The following is a 24,631-nucleotide window of genomic DNA, read 5'->3' as shown; positions in this document are numbered from 1 at the left end:
GCTATGGACGCCCTAGTCATAGAGCTGCAAGGCCTAAGCAACCAGTTTCGAAACCAGTACTGACCATCCTGCTGGGAACAGTTTTGGAAAAGGAGCTTTCACCTTCTGAATTTCTCTTATACCTGTCTAAAGCACAAGATAACTTATTTTTTAAATAAACTTCTCTTTAATGACAAAAAAAAAAAAAAAAAAAAAAAAAACCTCAGTTCAATGGGATTTCTGGAGAAATCCCTGCCTTTCCCCTCAGTCATAAACATCCACCCATATAAAAACATTCTGCTTAAAGATGAACTCACATAATGACCATGAATGTTACCATCATTGAGCCTCAGCCAGCTGAAAGTTAATGGATATTTCTCTCCTTTTTCTCTTAACAAATGCTGGACATTACAGATTTTCTGTTTTAAAGGAAGCCTTTTTCTGATCTCTGTGTCTCAAACAAACCTGTGCATTCCATCGTTTATGTTCTCTGTCAAGCTGACTGATTAGGACTTCTGCAGCTTTAATGGTCTCTTGAGCTTTGCTTAGTTCAGCTTCCAGTTTGGCGGCTTCTGAGGTCCTGATCTGAAATCTATGAAAACATTAACATTAATTAAAGGCAAAGGGATTTAGGAGAGATTTGACTAAATTAACCTTACACAGTAAAGTGAGCTTTTAGGTAAGAATTTAGTTAATAATATTGATAATATCTGTGTTCAAGACATCGTGACAGAGCAGGCACACACAGCAAGCAACACATAGATCTGAAACGCAGTGCTCTCACAGGGCACACACAGATGTCTCCATGTGACACTCAAGGCCCTGCCGGCGACTGACCCACCTGCCTCTTCAATGTTAGATCTACACCAGTCCAACAAAGTAACAAGCCGACCTCTAAAGGAGCTCATATGCTCAGCAGACACCCCATCCTCTGTCTGCTTCTTCAGGATGTCCCATGGGCCTAGAATACCTTCAGTCCCCTTTCTGATCCCTACCTCATCCCACATTCTAACTGCCAATATCTACCCACCAAAAATATAAATAAAATTTTAAAACTCACTTCAAATATCCAATCCACTACAGATATTCTTTCCCTATGTGCCCATTTGCCTAAGTTTATAACTGTCCTAATTCTGAGCATATGACACTGAAAGGAGTAATTACCTTCCTTATACGTATCTAATTATATCTAGAAGAAAATGATGAAGTTTCTTTCCTGTATCTCTAACGCAAAAAAAAAAAAACAGAAATATTGAAAACACTGGATTTATGGGATTGAGGGTTCTTTTGCTTTGTTTTTTCTATAATATTATAGAGATTAATATTCATAAATGATACTGAAATTTAAGTACAATATTGGATAAAGTATTTTTTTAACACTAAAAAGTACAAAATTAAAAAGACTCAATGTTTTCAAATGTGATCCTGCATCCTCAGGAAGACTATACAACAGATGTTACTACAGCATCACGTGCAATCCTACATCTGGATAACACAGACACGCAGACACCACAGTGAGTCCTGAGCTACAATCCTACATCTGGATAACACAGACCTACAGACACCACAGTTAAGACCCAACCTACAAACCTACATCTGGATAACAAAGACACTCAGACATCACAGTAAAGAAATGATCATAAACCAACTACTTCCTACCCTTCGTGTTCAGGAAGAGATACAGTGACAGCTCTACAAATGGAGACCTCAAGTCTGTTTATTCTTACCAAAAAAAAACATTATTTAAAAAAGGAATATCTTCTATATTTTTTCATATTTTAGAGTGATAAATTATTAAAGGAACTGAAAATAATGATTATAGAATTTTTAAAATTCAAATATTGAGGTTTTTTTCAAATATCCACAATACATTTTTTTTTCAAAATACATTTTAAACATAACTTACTTCTCTTTGAGTTCTGATACTTTCTGGCCAACAGAATTTAGAAGCTCCTCTAGTTTCCTTTTTCTGTCTTCGGTTTTCTTCAAATTTCTAAAATATAATTCAATTTTATAAAAGTTATTCTATTTTATATCAACAATAGCAAAAACAATCCCTCTATCCTTCCTAAAACCCCCATCAAGGGCAGCCTGGGTGGCTCAGCAGCTTAGCACCGCCTTCAGCCCAGGGAGTGATGCTGGAGGCCCGGGATCAAGTCCCACGTCAGGCTCCTTGCATGGAGCCTGCTTCTCCCTCTGCCTGTGTCTCTGTCTCTGTCTCTCTCTCTGCTTCTCATTAATAAATAAATAAAACATTTAAAAATATATATATAAATAAATAAATCCCCATCAAAATGAAACCAAGGTAATTAAAAAAAATAAAGATATCGGGGATCCCTGGGTGGCTCAGCAGTTTGGCACCTGCCTGTGGCCCAGGGCGCGATCCTGGAGTCCCAGGATCAAGTCCCACATCGGGCTCCCAGCATGGGCTTCTCTCTCTGCCTGTGTCTCTGCCTCTCTCTCTCTCTTTCTCTTTCTTTCAAGAATAAATAAATAAATAAATCTTAAAAAAAAAAAAAAAAGACATCCATGCACAAAGAGAAAGAGGAAAGTACTATAATGGGAGTAACTTTAATAAAATTTTGAAAGGTGGTAACTGACATAATGGAATGCAAAAAGCCAAAATCTGTCTCAGCTGTGAAGAAATGAAAATGAAGCCTACACCAAACAATATTTAAGCTGTGAACAATATATACTCAAAATACAAACATTTAACATTACTTATTACACAAAAATGTGGCAAATTAACACAAAAATTTAACATAATTATACTGAGAAAATGAAGCTCACGCCAATGAAAACCTCCTTGTCCAGATTAAGAAGAGATGATATCAGTGATCAATCAAGAACACAACAAACCTCTCGTCTCGTTCTGCACATAGAACAAATGTTGACTTAGGAACAACCAATTAAAATGGTAAGCCCCAAGGTCATTGGGTTAAATCTCCCCCTACCTGCCCAGACCATTTTTGCAAAATATATACAACACGTTTCTAGAACTCAGAAGGAGAAAACAAATTTAAAAGTCTAAATTTCCAAAACCTAGCTTTTGTACCTTAATATTACTCATTCACAAAATTTTAACTCTTTGTAAAAGAACTACCAATTTATCCTTCCAACAACATAATAATGGTAGACGGAAAAAAAATAGTGAATTTACTATGCACCTTCTTCTAATTGCTTTTTCTTTTGGTCTGTTTAATCTTTTATTAAATTGACTCACATTACATGTTTTAATGTTGTCAGCTGCCTTTTTAGATTTAAACAAGAAATAAAAGGTAAATCTGAATAATTAACTGTCATTAAATTGATGAAAATAAATAAAGATTAGACTTAATTTATATTTTATGTTTCACTCACAATTCTAATCCCGCTTGTTCAGTTTCCAAAGGCTGAATCCGTTCTAAGACATGGGAATACTGGACGTTTGCTTTAACCCATGCAGCCAAAGGAGCTGCCGCAGTGCTGGCACGCTTAGCATTCTGAAAAATCCATCACAACTTATCTAGCAGCCTTAGTTTCAAATAAAAGCAACGTTAATTCTAGTCTATTTTACTTAAGTATTTATTTAATAATTTATCCCCCCAAATGTCTTGGGTTTATAGTTAAAATAACTATGTGAATTGTTATTTTCATTAAGATAATCTTGAAATTTTGCTTCAAAATAAATGTTCTTGAACCACATAAATCCTTAATGATATTTTTATCGACATAAGCACTTCATTAGCCACATTTATAATGAATATATGTCTGTCCACAACAATGTTCAAACATCAACCCTTCCTCTTCTGTACACAGGACACATCTTTATTGAATAAAAGCAACTCAGAAACCAGGTTATTGGTGTCATAGATGATGCACATAACATTTTGAATAAGAGATCTAAAAAAAAAATGCCAGAATCGTGGATTTATTCATTGAAATTAGATAATAGTATCCTAACACAGGTATCTGTTATTATATGACAAATATACAGGAAGCAAGAAAAGCAGACCAGGCAAGGTGGAAGTTAAGAAGTGATTGAGGATTCCTAGCAGATAAGAAGATTCAAACACCACTTATGACACCAACTATGCACCCCAAAGCCAACCTGAATTCCTGCCACCCATCTGCTGGGAAATGCTTCTGATACTTAATACCTATGGCTTATTTTTTTCCACTTTAAGTTTTTAGGCAATGTAAATCATTGATAATAAAAAACCATATTTTAATAAGCAGAATATTACAGAGTATGAAAGGGAATTCATGACATAGTTTTAAAAATTACCTTTGAATCAAAAGATCCTTTATTTTTATAAAGAAGCTCTTCAACGCTCTCTCTTATTTCCTTTGGAATATTTCGCGCATCAAAAGTTGCTATGTCTTCTCTCACACCTCTTTTTGCAAGGAAACTACAATTAAAGCATATTACTTCAAATGAGGCTAAATAAAATTTGCCATTCTGACAAAAATATCAATTTAACAAAATGGTGTCTGCAGTACTTTCCACCTACTAGTTAACAAAACTTCGAGTGCTTGGGTGTCCCTGGTTCTCACGAGCTGCCTCACCCTGGGTAGATTATAAGGGCTCCATGCACAGGCCCCATGGCCTTCCTCGCCTTCTAGGGATGACAAGGAGTGCCAAAGGGACGGCACCACATCCCTCCACGAGACCTGCAAGCTGACTCTCTTCTCAGAAAGGTGTTTCAAGTGATCCCCCAAGCCACATCTCCCTCCCATCTCCAGACAGAACAGAACTCCGTGTGGATATGAGTACGAGCACAAACCACAAGCTCATCACAAGAACAGGACCCCTGAAGCCACACAGCTGCACAGTAGTCACCGGTAGCCTTGGCTCTTCCAGGGCACAGCATGTATTATTCACAGGGCGCCTGCCCTCACTCCTGCCCTGACTCTGCCAAGACTGCAGCACTCAGAACAGTGGCTGTATTTTCTTCACCAGTACATCAATATAAACATGATGCTCTGTACTAAGGACCATGTAAATGATCATGTTTATTGTAATGTTCTTCAAGATTTTAAGGCATTCCTTTTTCCCTCTGGGGAAACAATCACTTACTATGTTGAAAGGAAAATTCAGATCTCGGTACAGGATCACATAGAGCATCTTGAAATATTACGACAAAGTGGTCAAAAATAGGTAATTAATGAAACTTGAGAAACAATGTAAGAAATATTTAAAAATATGAAAGAGGGGCACCCAGCTGGCTCAGTCAGTACAGCATGTGACACTCAATTGTGGGGTTGTGGGTGATAGAGATTACTTAAAAATAAAATCTAAATAAATGAATGAATGAGTTAATGTGTACTTCACTGGTGAAATAATAACATTTCACAAATTCTAAAACTTACCTTTTCATGCTCACCCAAGATGTATCAAAGATACCCATCAACCTTAAAACGCCCTCAAGAATATCTCTGATAATATCAGGTGGCATACGCAGTGAACGAATTTCTGAAAGAGATTCTGGCTTAATGTTTCCAACTGCTAGCTTGGCTTCATTGACTAGAGGCTAAAAAGACAAAGGGCATTTTTTACTTTCAAAAAATATGTATGTAAAAATCACTGACTTCACAAATTATTGAATATTTGTCATTTTATTAAAAATAATGAGTTACTAATATCCTTTCTCTTCAAATATCAAAATGGTTTAAAACACACAAAATACAAAATCTTCAAGTTTTTACCACCATAACTGTAAGAGCCTAATTTAGAAAATCCAATTTGTTTTGAGACAATTTTGCCATTTTCAAGAGGCCTTTATGTCCTAAGACTAGCTGACTCACCTGGTGAGCAACCAAAAAGGAGCCTGAGTTTGACTTGATTTCCCCACAACACATTTTTCTCCTAACACCCACACGAAGTGGCTTAAAGAAAAGACCTATGTTTCTGATGACCACGGGCTTGTTCCCTCCCTTCTCCCTGCAGACTTTCCTTCCTGCTTCTCTTCCACAAATATTCTGGTTGAAAGCCACATTCGGTCATACTGCTGGAAAATCAGTTCAGCAAGTCATGTTTGAACTCCTAGAACAGTTGGCAGGCAGACATGGCTCCAACAATGCTTCCTTTGTAGCTTACCTGCACTTCTTTTAACTCATCATCAATTTTGTTCTTTCTTTCTTCAATTTTAACAACTTCTTCTGCTATTTTGTGTTTCAGTCTCTCAAGTTCTGTCTTTTGCTCACTAGCATCCTATAGGGATGTAAATGGCATTCCAATTAATTTTAATGCACTTGATACTTGAAAGCATGATATCAAAAATATGTTATTTTAAAATAACACTTTCTATTAAATGTTTTTCTAATGTTAATTGACATGAGTTTCTAAGTTGCCTGGGAAAAATGATATAATTTATTATTGTATATTTACTATCAAGAAGTTTCTATGCTTTAATTTTTTCTGAATAACAAAGCAATAAATGATTGTATATGAATCAAACAACTCAAAATTGTATAATTTAGAAAATTATCATAATGCTCATTTAACACCTGCAATAAATTATCCAGAGAGGTTAGTACCATTATGCTCACTTCATAATTGAACAAAGTAAAAAATAAAGTCTTCTACAATTATAACAGTAAAGACTAACAACTCTTTAAGACTACAGTATATTAGAGGTTTGTGTTTCTACAATTTAGACAACAACTGAAATCATGATGCGATGGTAAATAAATCAACACAAATTAGTACAGATTCAAAGAACACTAAATTATGTATTATATTAGTAACATGTGAAGTCTTTGTTCATGCATGCAAATATCAAAGATCCCAGATATGTAAAGATGCTTATTATTATGAATGTTCATATTTGGTTTGTTGATACTAATTGTAAAACCAAAGAGGAAATTTGTCAAGAAATCTTTCAAGAGTCCCTACATCAGCAGTTCTCAACTATATTCTAATCATTCAGGAAGCTTAAAACCTAAAGGCTGGTGTTCTATTGTCAAATATATTGAATACTTTCGCTGGCTGCTGGAAGGGCACAGAAATATTTAAAGACTTACCAAGTGGTTCCAATCTACAGCTTAAGAATCACTGTCCCCCTCCAACTTACATTCAGGTACTCCACACTTCGGCTCAGCTAGAATTTTCTGTACTCCACAGCATCTCTACCACTGCTCCTCAAAGAGAACTTATTTTTCTCCACCTCACACATGAATACCCTCAAAGGCCCAGCTCATATGTTGTTTATTAACCTGCTCTACCAACTGAAAGTTATCAATATTCTGAGATTTTACAGTATTTATTTTGTACTTTTTATGTCACAAACCTAGAGCTTCCAGCTTTGGAGGTTACATAGTTTGATACATAAGGTGTCTCTCCAAATTATACTTTTTTATAAAATAACAAACAGAAAGGTCTGTTATTTATGGGGCACTTGGGTGGCTCAGTCGGTTGAGCATCTGCCTTTGGCTCCAGTCATGATCCTGGGGTCCTGGGATCAAGTGCCGTGTCAGACTCCCTACTGGGAGTCTGCTTTTCCCTTTCCCTCTCCCTCTTCCTCTCCCTCTGCCCCTCCTCCAGGCTAATGTTGTGTGTGTGTGTGTGTGTGTCTCTCTCTCTGTCTCTCTCTCAAATAAATCAATAAAATACTTGTGTGTCTAAGCTAGGTAATACAATTAGCTACAATCATAGAAAAAGCATCTCTGAATGGTCCAGACAACAGAGCAGCACAGCTGTCAGCCTATAAGACTACAGTTCACTAGTCTGATGGTACACAGGCACACACACTGCTGGATATTCTCCTTTTGTAAATATATAATTGTCAACAGTACTATCCTCTATACAGCCTTCACTTTTTTTCATATTTCAATTTACTCTTTAAAGTATTTGACAGATGTTTTTTAATAATAAAAATGGCTGTCTGATTTACATAAATATTCATATTCATCTGTTTCCAAAAATACCTTGAGGAAAAAATTATGCTAAGGTTTTATACTATGAAAATTACTTTTGAAAAAAAAAAAGAAAAAAAGAAAATTACTTTTGATTTTCTATAATATTACTTACCAGGTCAGGTACTCAATAAAATTATCTTGGAAACAATGAATGTATACATAACCATCATGTATCTGAAAATGTTACTGCTTTTAAAAGCTTCCCATATGCCAATGGAATTATTTTGGCATATCAGGGTAAGTCTTGATTATATTTACTCAAGTCAGCCCAGATAATTCTCCTGTGAGGCTACCAGTCCCTATGGAACCCTACCTACACTCAGACTTCCCATGAAGATGACCAAACTTACAGAGAAAGCTTCTTTTGTAAGAATAAAAAAAATCAAGTATGAAAAGTTCAGTAAGAAAATACAGCTGGGAAAAAGATCTTATCAGGTATCCTCTGAGGGCTAAGTGGAGATGATACAACAATGAAAGAGACCAACAAAAAGGGGAAGCTGCCAAAAGCAAACATTTAGAAGCTAAAAAAAAATCTTCTGAGAGAGACTATCCTAACAGTGATGAAAAACTCAAGAGGAAAATTAGGAAATGATTTAAAGGAAGTAGAGCAAAATAGAAGAAAAAAAGTGAGAAAACGTTAAGAAAATTAGAGAAAGCAGACCAGGAAGTCCAAAGTCCAAGCAATAAGCATCCTAGAAGGGGAAGACAGGGAGGACGAAGAGGACATAGGACCAACCCCCACCCCTCCCACCCTACGGCTACAGCAGTAGCGCCCCAGTGGCGGCGGGGGTGGGGGGGGTGGACTCCACAGGCTATCCAACACAGGGGACATTACCCGAAGCTAAGGCAGACCATGTCGCCTTCAGAAGAGTATATTCATCAAGGCTCCAGGGAGGGGAAAAAAGAGAAAGATCACCTGCAAAGGGTCAGAACTTAACTTGGAGTGTCTCAGTCTTGACAACAGAGAATGGAAAAAAACTCAACAACACTTTCAGTGTCTAAAAACAAGGGGTTTACATTTCCTGATGACTTAGGCTGCTGAGCACCTCTTCCTGTTTCCTGGCCTTTCCTGCGTTTTCTGTCACACAGGACACCTTCAAATCTGTTGCCCATTTTTCAATTAGACTTTTTATGTTTGTGTTGTAACAGTTTCTGTATATTCTGGAGGCAAATTATTTATCAAATTTATGTTTTGTAAATAATTTCTCCCAGTCCGTGACTTGCCTTTTAATTTTCTTCAGACTTACTTAACAGAGCATAAGTGCTTAATTTCAATAGAGTCCAATTCATTAACTTTTCTTCTTCTATTTTGATATCACACCTAAAAAATCTTTGTCTCATCCAACATCATAAACACTTTCTCCTGTATTCTTCCAAAGTTTTATAATTTTATGCTGTACATTTAGATCTATGACTCATATTCAGTTAATTTTTGTACAAGAATAAAGATCATTTTTTCCTCTACATGCATATTCAAATACCATTTTTAAAAAATACTACCCTTACCCCATTTAATTGTATAAAATTTTGTATAAAATCTCCATTTTGTATAAAATCAACTATGTACATGTCTATTTCTGAACGCCATAATGTTCCAAGGATCTGGCTCTCACTACACCAGTATCACAGTGCCTTGATCACTATAGTTCAACAGTAAGTTTTTAAATCATACTCCTTCCAATCTTACTACTTTGAGTATTTGTGCCACTTGCTTTTAATGAGATTTATACATTAGCCTAATAAATATTGAAGTTAATTTAATTAGAAGAGGTATTAGACTTGCAGTAAGGTTAACAGTCACCAACATGAAGATGAAGAAACACATACGAGACATAATCAAGGAGGTAAAGTAACAGGATTTAGCGATTCATTAAAGGTAGGGATTGAGAGAACATGAGTCTAATATAATTTATAAGTTCTGTCTTGAATAATTAGCTACATTGTCAATAATAAAGGAAACTACAGATGTCGGTGAGGATGTGGAGAAAGGGAAACCCTCTTATACTGTTTTTGGGAATGCAAACTGGTGCAACAACCCTGGAAAATAGTGTAGAGTTTCCTCAAGAAGTTAAAAATAGAGCTACCCTATCATCCAGCAATTGTACTACTGGGTATCTACCCCAAAGGATACAAAAGTACAGATCCAAAGGGGGCACCTGTACCCATGTGTTTATAGTAGCATTATCAACAATAGCCAAACTATGGAGAGAGCCCAAGTGTCTACCAATTGATGAATGGATAAAGATGTGGGAAACACAAAGAATACAACCCAGCCATAATGTTCATGAGACTTCTAAGCAGACCACTGGGGATTTGAGTCTGAAACTCGGAGAGAGCAGGGCTGAAGGATGAAGAAAGGAACATGGGGGGTCAGCACAGAAGCACCAGCAAGTGCATCCTGAGAGGGCTCAGGCAGAGCACGTGACCTGGGCAGGGAAGGATGTCAAAGAAATCTCCTCAGAAAGGTTCGATAAAGGAAGGACAATGGCAAAGAGTAGGTATAATCAAAATATTAAAATATCATGAAAGCATAAGTAAAATGCTTCTTTTGTAAATCTTGAGAATATTAAAGACAGGTGAAAAAAATCCTTGAAGCCTGAAGGAGATGAGTTTAAGAAAAATAAAAGGAAATATCAACTAGCAGAGGGTAAACAAAATTGCTTACAGACAAACCTATATCCACTTAAAATGTTTATATTTGTATATGTATAGGGTTTAGACTGAGTTAGTAAATGGTGAATTGAGAAGACTATAACTATGATTTTAGAATAACATGGGAAAAAATCTATGCTCTTCCACAAAGCTCAAGTACTTAATACCACCAGTTTGACTCAGCACAGACAAAAGAGATTTTTTAAATCCACATATGTAAAAATGTAATTTTTCCACATAATCAGGCATCAACAGTCTCCCTACTGGCTACATTTCTGTGCTCTCTTAAAACATTACCTGCATTGACACTGTGATCTCTTGAAGGGCCGCATCAGCTTCATCTTGCTTAGTTTTAAGTAATACACTTTGTTCTCCAGCCTTTCTGTTCAGCTCATCCACAAGAGCTTTAGCTTCATTCAGTTTAGACACACCAGCCTGTATCAGTAAAATTAGCTAACAATTTAAAAAGGAATTTTATACACACACGGTAAATAAAATCTATAAGAAAGCATCCAGGAATAACTAAGTGTGTACACATCAAACACTTGCATGTGGCCTTGGGTTTTTCCTTACTGCTAATCATAATGACTTATTCAACTGTACACCCATTAGGAGGTAGTAAAAGACACCACAGATGCATAAAGGAAACACGGATTTTAAAGCGTCAGTAAAGCTAAACAGATCAACACATATTTGAGAGCTTAAAGATCATGATTTTTATCCACTGCATTCTATGAGAGAGAAAACAGAAAACAAGGAAAAACTTAAAGCTTTTCCATTTTTCAGCCTCCCTGACTACTCTTTCATACTGGACATACCTTGGTTCTGTACATCCAGTGTCTACCTTTTTTTTATAGGAGGTTGCCTCACATACGGTTCTGGTGGGCTACCTATTCTTTGGGTGGGTATTTGACCCTGGGCAGGCCAGTATGGCACCCTATCCCACTGCCCATGAATAATGCAAGGAATGGACATGAAAAATATTCCTCCTCTTCTGTAATAGGAGTTGGGTTTTTGTCACTAACAAATGAGAAGATCTGGGAAGACAGTAATGGCAAAATGGAATATAACCAATATTTACTGAGCAATTTTATGTTGCTACATAAAATACATATGTGTATATGTATTTTATCTAATACTCTCACAACTAACTCAATTAAGTCTCAAGTCAACAAGTTTAAGTAATTTACCCACAGCACCACAGAGAGAACCAAATCAGGAAAATGACCTTCCCAAAACACATATAGTCAGTGGCTTGCTATGGGTGAAAGTGAACCATTAGAGTGATAAAGATGACATTGTCTATTAGGATGGATCCTAGTTTATGACACTGACTTTGCAGAGGAAATGCTCTCAGACAACTTCCACGGCTGGCCTTTAATGCCACATTTAAGTTGAAGCTCTATAATCACAGAAATGTAGAAAGACAACTGTTCATAATGTACCAGGTGACATGGATAAAAGTATTATTTTATAAAGTATAATTTTAATTTTAAAGGTTATTATAAAGTTTAGTCTTAGATATATTTTAATTAATAGACATTTCTGAATTTCTGAAAATGTTTTCATGTTACAGAAACTTTTAAAGATCATAAACTATCAAAAGCACATAAATACCACCCAGTGAAGAAAAAAAATATTGAATCTAAATAAAAATTACAAAACCATTACTATGCCTACTGAGCCATATTGGTAGGTGAGACTGTTTTAAGGCATATAATACGGTACTCATTTATACCAAATACATGGCACAGGCAATGGATTGTGATATACATAACCCTTGTTTCCATAGAGAAGTAAAATAATTAGAGATTACCAATATTGTACCTGCAAATGACTTTGTCTTTTTAATAGTTCATTTTTCTTGCTGCTACTAATGGCAGAATACACACGTAAAAAGGTCATATATCGGCTTGGTGTAGCACCATATGCTTTACAAGATTCATGGATTAATAAAAATGATTTCAGAAAATCGAGATCAACTAGAAAGAGAAAAAAGAAACAACTTAATATACACATGATCCATTGTGAATCAGAGAAAAATCATCTTAACTACTTCTATACCAGATACTTCTACCTAGAACTAAAAATATGAGGTATCATCTTTGCATAAAGGTATACAGGTATTCCTAGACATCTATTCACAGCTCCCACATTCCCTATGAATTTGAATTATTTAATTTCAGTGGTCTCTACCTGTTCACTATAACGTATTTCCTCTGAACACTTTTATTGCTGCAAGAAAGATAAATCTACAGATTGTCATGACATATATTAGTTAGAACTACATGTAATTCAGAAGTAAGCACAATAAAAGCTGCTTGAATGGAAAATAAATGCCAAACCAAATAACACAGAAACATTCTCATTTGACACAGCAAAAAACAGGCCAAAAAATGAGTCAGTTCACATAGGATGCCACACATCCGTAACTAAGCACATTATCTTCCTCTTATCACCTCCATCTATTTTCTTCCATATTCTCTACCTCGGTCAATAAAGTCAACTTCTAATTAATGTTCTAAGCCAGAACCCTGAGACATGTCCTTGCGTCCTCCTTCTTTGCGTGTCATGGCCATCATGTAACTCAGGCGCCCCTTCAGATGCTTCCTGGGACCCCAAGTCCATTTGTCCTCTTGGATTACTGCAGTGGCCTTCCACAGCAGTCTCATCACCTTTGGCTTCTCCCTACACCCAACCTATTTTCCAGTAACTGAGGAAAAGGATGGACCCAACCTGTCTTGTCCTCGTCATCCAGTACTTAACTGCTTACAAGAACATGTTCTAGCCATTGGGCTGCTTACAGATCCAGTGAAATACCCATTTCTCTGAGCCTTTTCCCTGTTAGTCACTTTAGTAGCCAGAATACCCTTCCCCAAAATGCTTGTCTGCTGTAACATCCACCAGTCAGTGGTCTCACTTTCAAAAGGCACTTCCCCAAAACTCCCACCATCATTTATCTCACCATATCAGAGTTTATGCTGATATAGAACTTAATTCTTGCTTTTCTCCACAACACTATGAGCTCTAAGTCATCTCTAGGATCCTGCCCACTACCTAAGGTAAAACAAGTTCGATAACTATTTGGTGACTAGATGGTGAGATACATAAATTAATGAATGTGCTATATTTAAAAAAAGACCACATTGAAAATTAATTCGGAACTGGAAAAAATAAGAGTATAATTAAGAAAATATTACGTCCACACTCAAAGAACACCATAAACCTTTTTCATGTATCAGTTTTGTGCTAAGTGAAAAGTGAAAACTAATATGAAAAGTTTAGCCTTCAAGTCAAAGACCCCAGACAATGTAAGCAGAACATACAATCATCTGGGTCAAAAATATATTTAACTTCTTAAATGTAAACAATAATGAGTTAGGTCCTATATAAACTGACATAAACATGGGTTTATAAATACAGCTTTAATTTAGTTTTCATTAAAAGAAACATTCGTTAGGGGGAGCCTGGGTGGTTCAGTAGATTGAGCCACTGACTCTTGATTCTGGCTCAGGGTCGGGATCAAGCCCAGCATCCAGATCCACATTCAGTGAGGAGTTGGCTTGGGATTCTCTCCCTCTCCTTCTGGCCCTCCTACTCATGCTCTCTCTCTCTCTCTCTCTCTAATAAATAAATAAATCTTAAAGAAATATTCATGTTAATCATTATTCAAATTCATAATCACTGTGAATCCTTAATTAATCTATAACATCAGAAAATGGCAATTATTTTACCAAGACAATTTCATCCAAATACCTGAGCTTTTTTTCTTTTCTTCTTTCCTTTTTTTATCGCTATACTTCTCTTCACCATCTGTTTCACTGAATAACATTTCGGGTATCTAAAACAGGAAAAGCACTTCTTCAAACCACAACTTAGTATGAAAAAGTTCAAATAAACCCAGTGTCAGAGGTTAAAAAAAAAATTCTAGGTGTATTACCAGTCTAAGAAAAATAAGGAATATATCCATCTTCAGAAGACATTATTCCCTAGACAAGATTTTGACATACAACAACCATTAATTGACTGCAAATTGGTGATAACACCTCACTTGAAAAATGATTAGACCATGTGAAATGAGGGCGATCCCGGTTTAGACTGAATTAGAAAATAATCACAAGTACCATTTAAAGTCATTCAACGAGAAAAATAAAAAGTTTTATTTGACATCTTTGCATAAAGGGATAGTAAAGATTCTAAGCTTTCTTGAGAAATAACTAAAAGTAAATGAAAGTAATTCCACAACCGGAAATTAACAATTTCACAATTGATAATCCTACAAACTATCTGTTGTCAGGCTACTGCTAGGTTTTTACCACTATCAGAAATAAGAAAATCAAGTTTCAAAAACATATTATTATGATGAAAAGTATGACAGTCTAATAAGAGTACTAATTTAAATATACAAAAAAAAAAGTAAAATATTCTTAGTTTCTTAAGAAAAAAATTATAGTAGAACTCTGACATTTTTGCAACAGGAAACACAAGTAATCTGGTGGGCAGGTCAAAGTCTCAATTTCAGAATCTCCCAGATTAAACACAATATCAAAAAAAAAAAAAAATCAGACAAAAGACCCCTTTCACTGATGAAGAATCTGGAAGTGCCATGGTTCTTGACCACAGAGTATGTTTTTTTTTCCTCAAACATCTTCAATGATTTCTGTTAAAACACTCGAGCATCTGTAAGAATATTTTAAATTTATCCTTCCAAATCAATTGAAATTTTTTCTTAGGAAACTCGCTTTCTTTGAAATAGTCTACCCCTTATGTCAAGTAGTTTGATTGTGGTAAACATCTCACAACATATACATATACCAAAACATCACATTGTACACATTAAATATGTACAATTTGTATTTGTCAATTATATCTCAATAAAGCTTGGTGACAAAATAATGGTCTACCCCTATACACCACCGCCCATCAGCACAGTGCTCCTGGCTGGACTGGTCCCACTTCTTTTTACTTCCATTTCCCCACCCGAAATAAAAATGGCAAATTAATGCTCCTAATGCCTACTAATACCATCACCTCTCCTATTTATTGCCTCCTCCACCACCTTTTCCTCAGCCAATCACACCCTACCTCAAACTGTCACTAACCATAACTAAAATAATTCCATCATCTCACTCACAGATATCCCACTTACCCCCAGCTTGTCTCCTTTATAAGGTCAATCAGCCTCACGCTCCACCAAGACCTGCGATCTATTAACTGGAACATCTCCACACTGCCATTCACCATTCTCCCTATCATAATTCCTCAACTCTGTGGCCCTAACTCAATTGGTCATACTCAAGTAGCAAAGCCCCAATTCTGGCCAAATGCTGACCTTCCTGACTGCTACCTCACACCAACCTTTATGCCCCCCAGCCTTCATACCCCCCTTTCTCCTTAGCCTTCCTCTCTTTCACTCTTCCAAACTACTCTGTATATCTTCTTCCATCCCTCCAGGACTCCACAATTCTTCCCTCAGCTTTTCTCTCAACTCATCATCTTCCTTCCTTTTGCTGAGGAAACAGAAGCAGTCAGAAAACTGTCCAGCTCTTCCCATTACCACACTTGCCCACTTACTTGCACCTGGGCCTCTGTACTCCGCTTTCTTTGCCTTTGTAACGGATGCGGTTTCCCTTCTCCATGCAAAGGCCAGTCCCTAACCCCTCACTCGTGCACCAGTGACATGTTTCCCTGACTTTCAAATATTTTTGTTTCCTCTTTTGCATTCCCAACAGTACATGAACATACAATAGTATGTCCTATCTTAATTTTTTTTAATTTTTTAAAAAAAATTTTTAAAAGCATTATATTTACCTACTTCCTTCCTACTAATCCATTTCTCTCTTCTACTTTAACACAATTCCTCACAAGAGGTGACCACATTCACTCTCTCCAACCCTCTTCTTATTCATTCTGAACACATTCCAATATGGCAACCACTAACTAAAACCACTTTATCAGATCACGAATGACCTCCATGTTGCTGGAGCCAACAATCACCTCCGAGGCCTCATATATGTGCATGTGTACAGTTCATCATCCCTTACTACTATGAACACAGTCTTTTCTTGGCTTCTAGACTTGGCTTGTCTTCACGCTCTGCTGGTTTTCCTCTTTTTTCCCCAGCAGCTCCTTCTCAGTGTCCCTTGCTGTTCCCTCTTCTTCATGTCACTCTCTTAATGTTGAGGAGCCCCAGAGTTCAGTCTTTGAATCCCTTCCCCTTGCTGTTAATGCTCCTTCCTTGACAATGTCCTTCATTCTCGTCACTTTACATACTCCTATACTCTGATAATTCCCAATGTTTTATCCTGAATACCTGGCCTTTCTTTCCACCAAACTCCACTCTTCTATATCCAGATGCCTGCCTTCTCAGCCCTGCAACTTGGATGTCTGACATCTCTACTTAACACATCTAAGACCGAAGGCCTCATATCCTCCTCTTGAAATGCTTTCCTCAGTCTTCCCATTCTCTGCTGATAGACTCGAGCCAACATACTTGACAGTATCCTGGATCCTCATCTCCTTTTACAGCTCAGTACAATCTGTCAGCAAAATTCCGTTGTTTCTATAGTAACACATATCCAGAATCCAACCACTTGTCAGTGCCTCCACTACTCCTTCCCTAATATACACCATCCTTCTCTCTACTTGAATTCAACAGCTTGTAACTAATTCTACTCTTACCTTCTAGCCTCTATTCTCAACCTGGAAGCCAAAGTAATCCCATTACAACATTACAGCAGTTTTGTTTATAAACTTCCAAAGGTTCCCTCACCTGTTCCCAGGAAAAGCTAAAATCCTTAGAAAGGTCTATAAAGCCCCATCCTAACTGTTGTCCTCTTACTTCCCTGACCTCACACCCAACTACTCTCCCTTGGAATCACACTGTAACTGAAATGGCTTCTTGCTGACCCTCAGAATCACTAGGCATGCTGTCATCTCAGGATCTCCATGAAGAAAGCATTCAACCCCAGTGATCCCCCAAAACCATGTAAATTCCATGAGGTCAGGGACTTTTGTCTGCTTTTTCGCTGCTCTAACACCAACATACAGAACAGTGGCACACATTAGAGACCCAATTACTTCTTAGTGAAGCCTCTTGCTCATGTGGCTTCTTAAGACCAGAATGATTTTCCTGCCCTTTATCTACTTGCTGAAATCTAACTAAAATATCATCTCATCTGTAAAACCTTGTCTCTTATCCCTCTGATTCATGATAGGCAATAGTCTGTATCTCTATTACACAAAAATGGAAAAAACCAATGCTTGAGAATATAAACATCATTCAAAGAGACAATAGTGAAAAGTATTATTTATCAAACAAAGCAATGTAAGAGGCTTCCAGTTAGGATGGTACACACTTTAAACACATCCCCCTCCCAACACGTAGCACTGATAGATGTTTTTCAAAAGATTTCTTTTTTTTTTAATTAAAAAAATGGCTAAAATTATTGCTGTGATGCTTCCATTTTAAGCTAGTCTAGGACAGGCTAATGAATAAAATTTTTTAAGTATAATAAATACCTCTGTAATCCTTAATTATGAACATAATCTTCAACATAATCTCCTTTAGTTCAACTCAACTAAAATGTCATACAAGAGCTAAAGAGAGGTTTTCAAACATCTATGTTCAGCGTCACAATTAAAGTAATATAACAAACACCAAAGCAAAGTCAGGAAAATATGTAACTTCAAAAAGAAAATATGCTACTTTTCATTTCCACACTTAAATGTGAAACTTACTTTCCTCATGCTGCTATCTGACCAACCCTCCATCCACAACACCTGGCATTTCTTATGCAAAGCTGGATTGCTCTCACAGTTTATTATGAAGTTTAAATTTGCAGAATCCATTATCAAGACAATATGCAAGTTTTGCTGAATTCCTAAAAAAAAAAAAATTATCATGGACATCACAAAAATAACAACTGGGGAAATCTATATATGGTCTGCTTCTATGAGTTTAAAATTTTCTAAAATGAAATGGTACAGCCATTAAACAATATTATAGTTATTTTTATAGTACTGGTGTGCATGTGTGCACACGTATGTCTGCGCTTGTACATGCATCTGTGTGTGCATGTGTGTGTGTGCATATGCTAAGAGAAAAGACACAGATGGAATCCAGAAGAGGTAAGTGTCATCAACACACTGCTGTTTTGTGTGTTCCTCCTCAAATGTGATACTGGATTCTACCTGGCAATTTTTCTTTCAAGGATTTTGGTTTCAATATTCACAAGCAAACTGATCTCCAATTTTCCTTTAGGAGAAATGTATTTTTCCTGTTTCAATATCAGTATTATTTTCCCTTCATAAAAAGGAATCTGGAAACTTTGCTTCAACTTCCTGTGTTCTGAAATGTCTCTAACAACATTGGGAGGATGTGTTTCTTAGACATGTGGTAGTTTCCTTGTGAATTTAAAGGGGAGGGGGTAGCTCTTTAACCACTTTCTCTATGTCAACAATAGATGTTCTCTTAGGGACAAAAAGGAGAGAAGTGTAGCAGTAATGTTGGGATGGTATCATTAGTGCCTAATAGTCACTTCTTCCATGTTAGGTATTTGCAGTGCACATAAAGCTGCTTCTGTGATCAAAGAGAGTTGTTGAGCCAGAAGAAACTATAGAGTCTGGCAAAACTGAAACAGTTCAATAATCTTCTGAGACAGGGCGTTCTAAACACTAGTTTTAACATGTGAAAACAAAGGCAGCAAAGTAAATATTCCAAGGAACATTCAAACACTTTCATCCTTCCCTCTTGCTAAAATTGTTAACATGCTTTTACTACAGGTTAGCTTTCCAAAGCACCATAAAAAAGAATAAAATTACCAAATAGACCCAAGATTTAAGATAATTCTGCAACCTAATTAGAAAATATAGCAAATTAGATGGTATTTATTTCACATGAACCAGAGTTTGAATTGATGGATTCAATATAGTTACTTACTATATGTAAAGTAATTGAAGACAGGTCCAAAAAAACCATCCTGAGAAGCTTCATCTTTAAGAGGCAACAGCAAAGGCTCCAATTCTTCGAGGGTATAAAGTCCAGGAACTTCACCTATGGAACATGGTGCTTCTTGTGAATTTTAGCCACATCACCCTAATTCAAACACTTTTTAGGTCCCCAATACTTTTTCTACTTTTTGTCAGTCTCCTCTTACTCAGCCTCTTTCCAAAAATCCTATCACAACCCTATCATATTACTCACAAATTTACCTCTGTCGCCTTCATTTGATAAAACTCAAACTCCTAAGCAAGCCATGAATGACAGGAGGTCATTTAACCGCGCACCTGTCTTTCCAGTTTCTCTCTACCCCTCCACATAAGACCTCGTATTCCAGCCTCAGTGAACATCTTCCTGTTCCATAAATATAATAGAATACTCCTCCTTCCTGGGATTTATACGCGCAGTCTTCCTCTGACCTCTACCTCCCCCCAAGAATGACCATCGACCCTGAGACACTGCTGTGCTGACTGCCACACCCAGGAGCCTCTACTGACTGCCTGTGCACTGAGGAAAGCACTCTTTCTCTTTCACACATCTAAACATATCACTGTTAAGCATTTATTGCATCAAGTAACCATAAATGAAGTCTTTTCCTTTCCTGCTCAGTTAGATTCTGAATTCCCAAGGGCCAAATATTTGATCAGGTTCAATATTAACCTTAGAACAAACTTAGCAAAGTATTTGGAGGATAAATATATATTAGATGAATGAATAAGTGAGCCTGTACAGAACTAGTCCGTGGCCTGCCACTCAGCAACAGAATGATGAAAGGCAAATCACAATGGATTAAGACTACAAGTATTTGATAGGGGCTGGACTATGTCTTATTCACCACTATAAATCCAGTATTTAGAACTGGGACTGGCACATAACAGGTCTGTTAGGCCAATATATTTAAAGGTTGCAAGAAACAGTAAGATTAAGTGAAAATCCTTATGCTACAACTCCAAGGTAGTGAATTCACAGAGGGCCTATCACAGCCTGATCCATGTTAGACCCAACTCAGAGGTGCCAGACCACTCCCCACCCACCAAGCTTGTCCATATTCAAACACACACACACAAACAAATCTGCTCTTTCTCTAAATTTTGGCCATACCAAGACACTTCTGATTCCTTAAATGTAGCAAAGAAAGCTAGCTCTATGTACATACTATCCACTATAGCAAGTATGAATTTGAATTCCTCTTTTCTGGCTGGAACCATGGAGGGTACAGAAGAGAAGAAGATGGAAGTTCCTGCTGTGCCAAAAACCCTTAATAAAAAGTAAATGAATTTCGCAGAGCTGAAGATCAAGCATCTGAGAAAAGTTTGCCCAAAAGATGCTTTGAAAGGCAAGGAGAAAACTTATCTATGAAAAAGGTGAGCATTCCCACAAGGAATATAGACAGATGTAGAAAATTGAGATTCGAATGATGAGGACTGCATTGAGAATGGTGAGAAAAGCTGGCAACTTCCATCTGTCTGTGGAACCCAAACTGGCATTTGTCATCAGATCAGAGGATCAACAGTGTGAGCCCAAAAGTTCAAAAGGTGTAGCAGCTTCTCCTTTGCCAGATCTTCAATGGCACCTTTGGTAAGCTCAACAAGGCTTCAGTGAACATGCTAAGGATTGTGGAACCATATACAGCATGAGGGGACCCAACCCTGAAGTCAGGGACTCTGATCTACAAGCATGGTTACAGCAAGATCAACAGGAAGATAACACAGATTGCCTGATCTCTTGGTAAATATGGCAACTTCTGCATGGAGGTCCGATTCACAAGATCTGTTGGACAATGTTTCAAAGAAGCAAACACCTTTTTATGGCCTGTCAAATTATCTTCTCTGTGTGAATGAAGAGAAGGACAACCCATTTTGTAGAAGGTGGAGATGCCGGCAACAGGGAAGACCAGATCAATAGGCTTATTGATGAACAAAGGTATCTACCATGATTATTTTTGTAATATAGTCAGTTAATAAACGACTACTTTCAAATGGAAAAAAAAGAATTTGAAATAGAAAAAAGGGACAAAGGCCTATTTTCTCTGAAAGTATTTTTCAAATACTTTTTTGCTAAAAATATTGGTAAAATTTAACTTACGAATTTTGCAGTTATAACTTGATAATAAAGGCCAATTTATCTTAAGAGAAAAACAATAATTACTACATTAATGCTTATTTGGACGTTTGCTTTCACAAACAAAACAAAAAACGAAAATCACAACAAAAAGCTGTCCATGTGGTGGACCAGTTTATTTCAGCCATAAGGAGCAGGCTCCACCTAGTGACAGCTGAGGCAGTACTGCAGGGATACACACCCTGAAAATCAACAGAGGTTCCCTGGAAGCCTCCACTCCCACTCCAGCACTGCCTCTGCAGGACTCGGGAATGGGAGACACATCAGCCACCTGCATGACGAGAGGCCCATCTGCAGTCATTTCAACACTGAAGTGTAGATACTTCATATTATAAATTACATGTTTTCTTCTATCATAGCTATTAAATTCTGAAGAAAAGACTACTTCATGTCAGAGCCCACTAACATGACACAAAACAAGCACTTACTAAAGATTTGGTATAACAGTAACATCATGGAAACTTGCTTTTAATAAGGTTTACTTTGTACTTAAATAACAAAATCATCTTGGTTCAAGCTTAAAGCTAAGTTACCTCATATCAATTCTAACAGTGACTACTCATAAAAAGATCTGAATAAATCTCATGAATCCTCCAGAAAAGAAAGATATGGGAAACGGCAAGTGTCCTCTCCAGGAAACCACAAAAAAGGTCAGGTGGCTCAAGAGACAATTAAGAGCAAACCATGATTTGGGAAGCATGAGACCTCAGACTTTGACAATGTATCTGTACTTACATATCCATGTTCAGGCTATTATTCAACCATTCCTCTAATGGCGGACAATGAGGTTCTATCACATTTTTTATTATAAATTATACTATGTATTTCCCCGCATACTCATTCTATTATCTTGTAGATAGAAATTTCTCCACATAATAGAACTGCTGTGCTAAATAACACTGGCTGATAACTTTCCCAAAAGACTGTAACAGGCAACAGTCCCACCAAAAGTATAGGAGTCAGTTTTTCAGTACATTCACCGACATTAATCATCATTTTGGGGGGCACCTGAGTGTGCCAGTGAAGCATCTGCCTTCAGCTCAGGTCATAATCCCAGGGTCCTGGGATCAACCCCCACATCAGGTTCCATGCTCACTGGGGAGTCTGTTTCTCCTTCACCCTCTGCTCCTCCTCCTGCTCGTGCTCTCTCCCTTTCAAATCAAATCTTAAAAAAAAAATAATCATTTTTCTGTTCTTCAATGTCCTGATTTTATAAAAATGGGGTTTCTCAATTCTCCAGCTCCAAGTGTGTTTAACCCAATGTCCCTTTAGTAAAAGCTGATAGCACATATCCTCTGAAATGCAATTTTACACAAGGTAACATTACTTGAATAATCTTTACATTATTATTTTTCTTTGAATACAAATCATTCACTTGCCTGAAGACAAAAGGCTATTGATCATCTCCAAAAATGTGGGATGTACAAACTGGTAATCCTCCAGGAGTAAAACCACCTGCTGTGCTTCAATCCCGGCAAGATGCAGCACCTGCATAGTGAGAAGAGAGGACTGCATAACAATTCAATACACAGGGCTCAGTTTAAAACTTCCATTTGTTACGTTAAAAAAATATTTCTTTTCTCCCTTTTCTCTTTCTTTGTAATCAAAATTAAAAATCAAACTCCAGCCACATAGTTTGGAAAGTAAATCCAGTCCATGAACAAACAGGGAAAATGTTAATGATTTCACATCTAAGACAGATGATCACTTTTAAATACATCCACACATGTCCTATAGAAACTCTGTCCTTTCATCTTCCATGTCCACCTAAACTCTCATAATCCAGCGGAGCTAGAAATCCTAAGAAGCAGCTTTTTCCTATCTGTATATAAAATACAATTTTCTAATAATCATGGGGAAAATAATTATCAAAATTAAAGACACTGCTGTATCTGTCAGAGACATAATGGTCTCTGAAGGCATTGAGAATAACAACTAATTGTGATTTCAAACCAGATAAAGCAAAAGATTTGAGTGACTCACATGTTTGAGATCATTTTTGAACTGCTTCAGTTCATACCCTCTGGAAATCTTTGGAGAAAACAGCACTGCTCCATGCATATGACTGACCAAAGAAGTGATGGTCCGACGCCCGACACCACTGCGTCCCGCCAGGAGAAGGGAGCCTCCAGGGAAGCTCAGCACTCTGTCTATCCTAGACATATACTCCAGGACTTCTTGGAAAAGTAAAATATCTAAATTCTGGTTATCTCGTCCATAATGAATAAGGCCCTTTTTAAAAAAAATCACAAAGAATGTTTTATAATTAGTACACGCACCATTATGAAACAAAAATGTTAATCATCTAGATTAAGACTTTATTTTTGATGAGCTCTGCAAAAGGGGTTAAGTGACTGTATGTCATCTCATGCTCCACAGCCTAACCAGGAATCCAGCTCTTCCTATGAAGAAAGCTTGTGTGATACCAAACAGCTTCAAGGGCTCACAATAATCAGATACCTGTGGACACCATTAATATGAGTAAAACATAGTGAGAGATAGTAGGTTACTTAGAAAACCTTCAAAAACTCTCAAATTCGGGCTCCTTGCATGGAGCCTGCTTCTCCCTCTGCCCGTGTCTCTGCATCTCTCATGAATAAATAAATAAAATCTTTTTTAAAAAAACTCTCAAATTTTACTAGTTGCTTCAAATAAAATCTGTGTGCAAACCATAAAAAATAATTATATGAACTCTAGTAAATATGTACCACGTGGGGATGAATCCAAAACCCACATGTGGGCATTCTGCCCTACCAGGAACTGTGTGATAGTGTGAAGACAAGAGAAGGACAACTCAACTTCACATACTTAACAACTTCCAACATAACCAAACTTCACAATATCTGTTCCACTCATAGCATGAAAACTTTTGATATAAAATCCACACTCACTTCCACAGCAAATATTAATTTCAATCAATCATATATAATCAACATCAGCTGGGGGCCTGTGCAAGCTGTGCACTGGGACTTCCTCAGG

General features: G+C 37.0%; 1 protein-coding gene across 8 annotated transcripts in view; it reads right to left on the bottom strand.

Annotated features, from left to right (window-relative positions):
* The window catches only part of DYNC2H1 (dynein cytoplasmic 2 heavy chain 1), a 341,068-nt gene that overhangs the window by 233,295 nt on the left and 83,142 nt on the right, over positions 1–24,631 (bottom strand). For all 8 annotated transcript variants that reach the window (XR_012028538.1, XM_072821767.1, XM_072821765.1 and 5 more), the window contains exons 49-61: positions 23,636–23,884; positions 23,032–23,140; positions 19,472–19,585; positions 18,271–18,413; positions 14,287–14,371; positions 12,358–12,512; positions 10,828–10,965; positions 6,059–6,172; positions 5,332–5,492; positions 4,247–4,370; positions 3,340–3,461; positions 1,886–1,972; positions 445–571 (exon numbers count right to left, since the gene is read on the bottom strand). Coding sequence is in view for 7 of the 8 variants with exons in the window: in XM_072821767.1 (XP_072677868.1) it covers positions 445–571; positions 1,886–1,972; positions 3,340–3,461; positions 4,247–4,370; positions 5,332–5,492; positions 6,059–6,172; positions 10,828–10,965; positions 12,358–12,512; positions 14,287–14,371; positions 18,271–18,413; positions 19,472–19,585; positions 23,032–23,140; positions 23,636–23,884 (1,728 nt within the window). In the remaining variant the exon portion in view is untranslated. The remainder of the gene's footprint in view (positions 1–444; positions 572–1,885; positions 1,973–3,339; positions 3,462–4,246; positions 4,371–5,331; positions 5,493–6,058; positions 6,173–10,827; positions 10,966–12,357; positions 12,513–14,286; positions 14,372–18,270; positions 18,414–19,471; positions 19,586–23,031; positions 23,141–23,635; positions 23,885–24,631) is intronic.

This window comes from Canis lupus, chromosome 3, assembly GCF_048164855.1.
Source record: "Canis lupus baileyi chromosome 3, mCanLup2.hap1, whole genome shotgun sequence".
Lineage (NCBI taxonomy): Eukaryota > Metazoa > Chordata > Mammalia > Carnivora > Canidae > Canis > Canis lupus.
The sequence above is the reverse complement of the archived record's forward strand: the minus strand, read 5'-3'. Positions and strand labels throughout refer to the sequence as shown.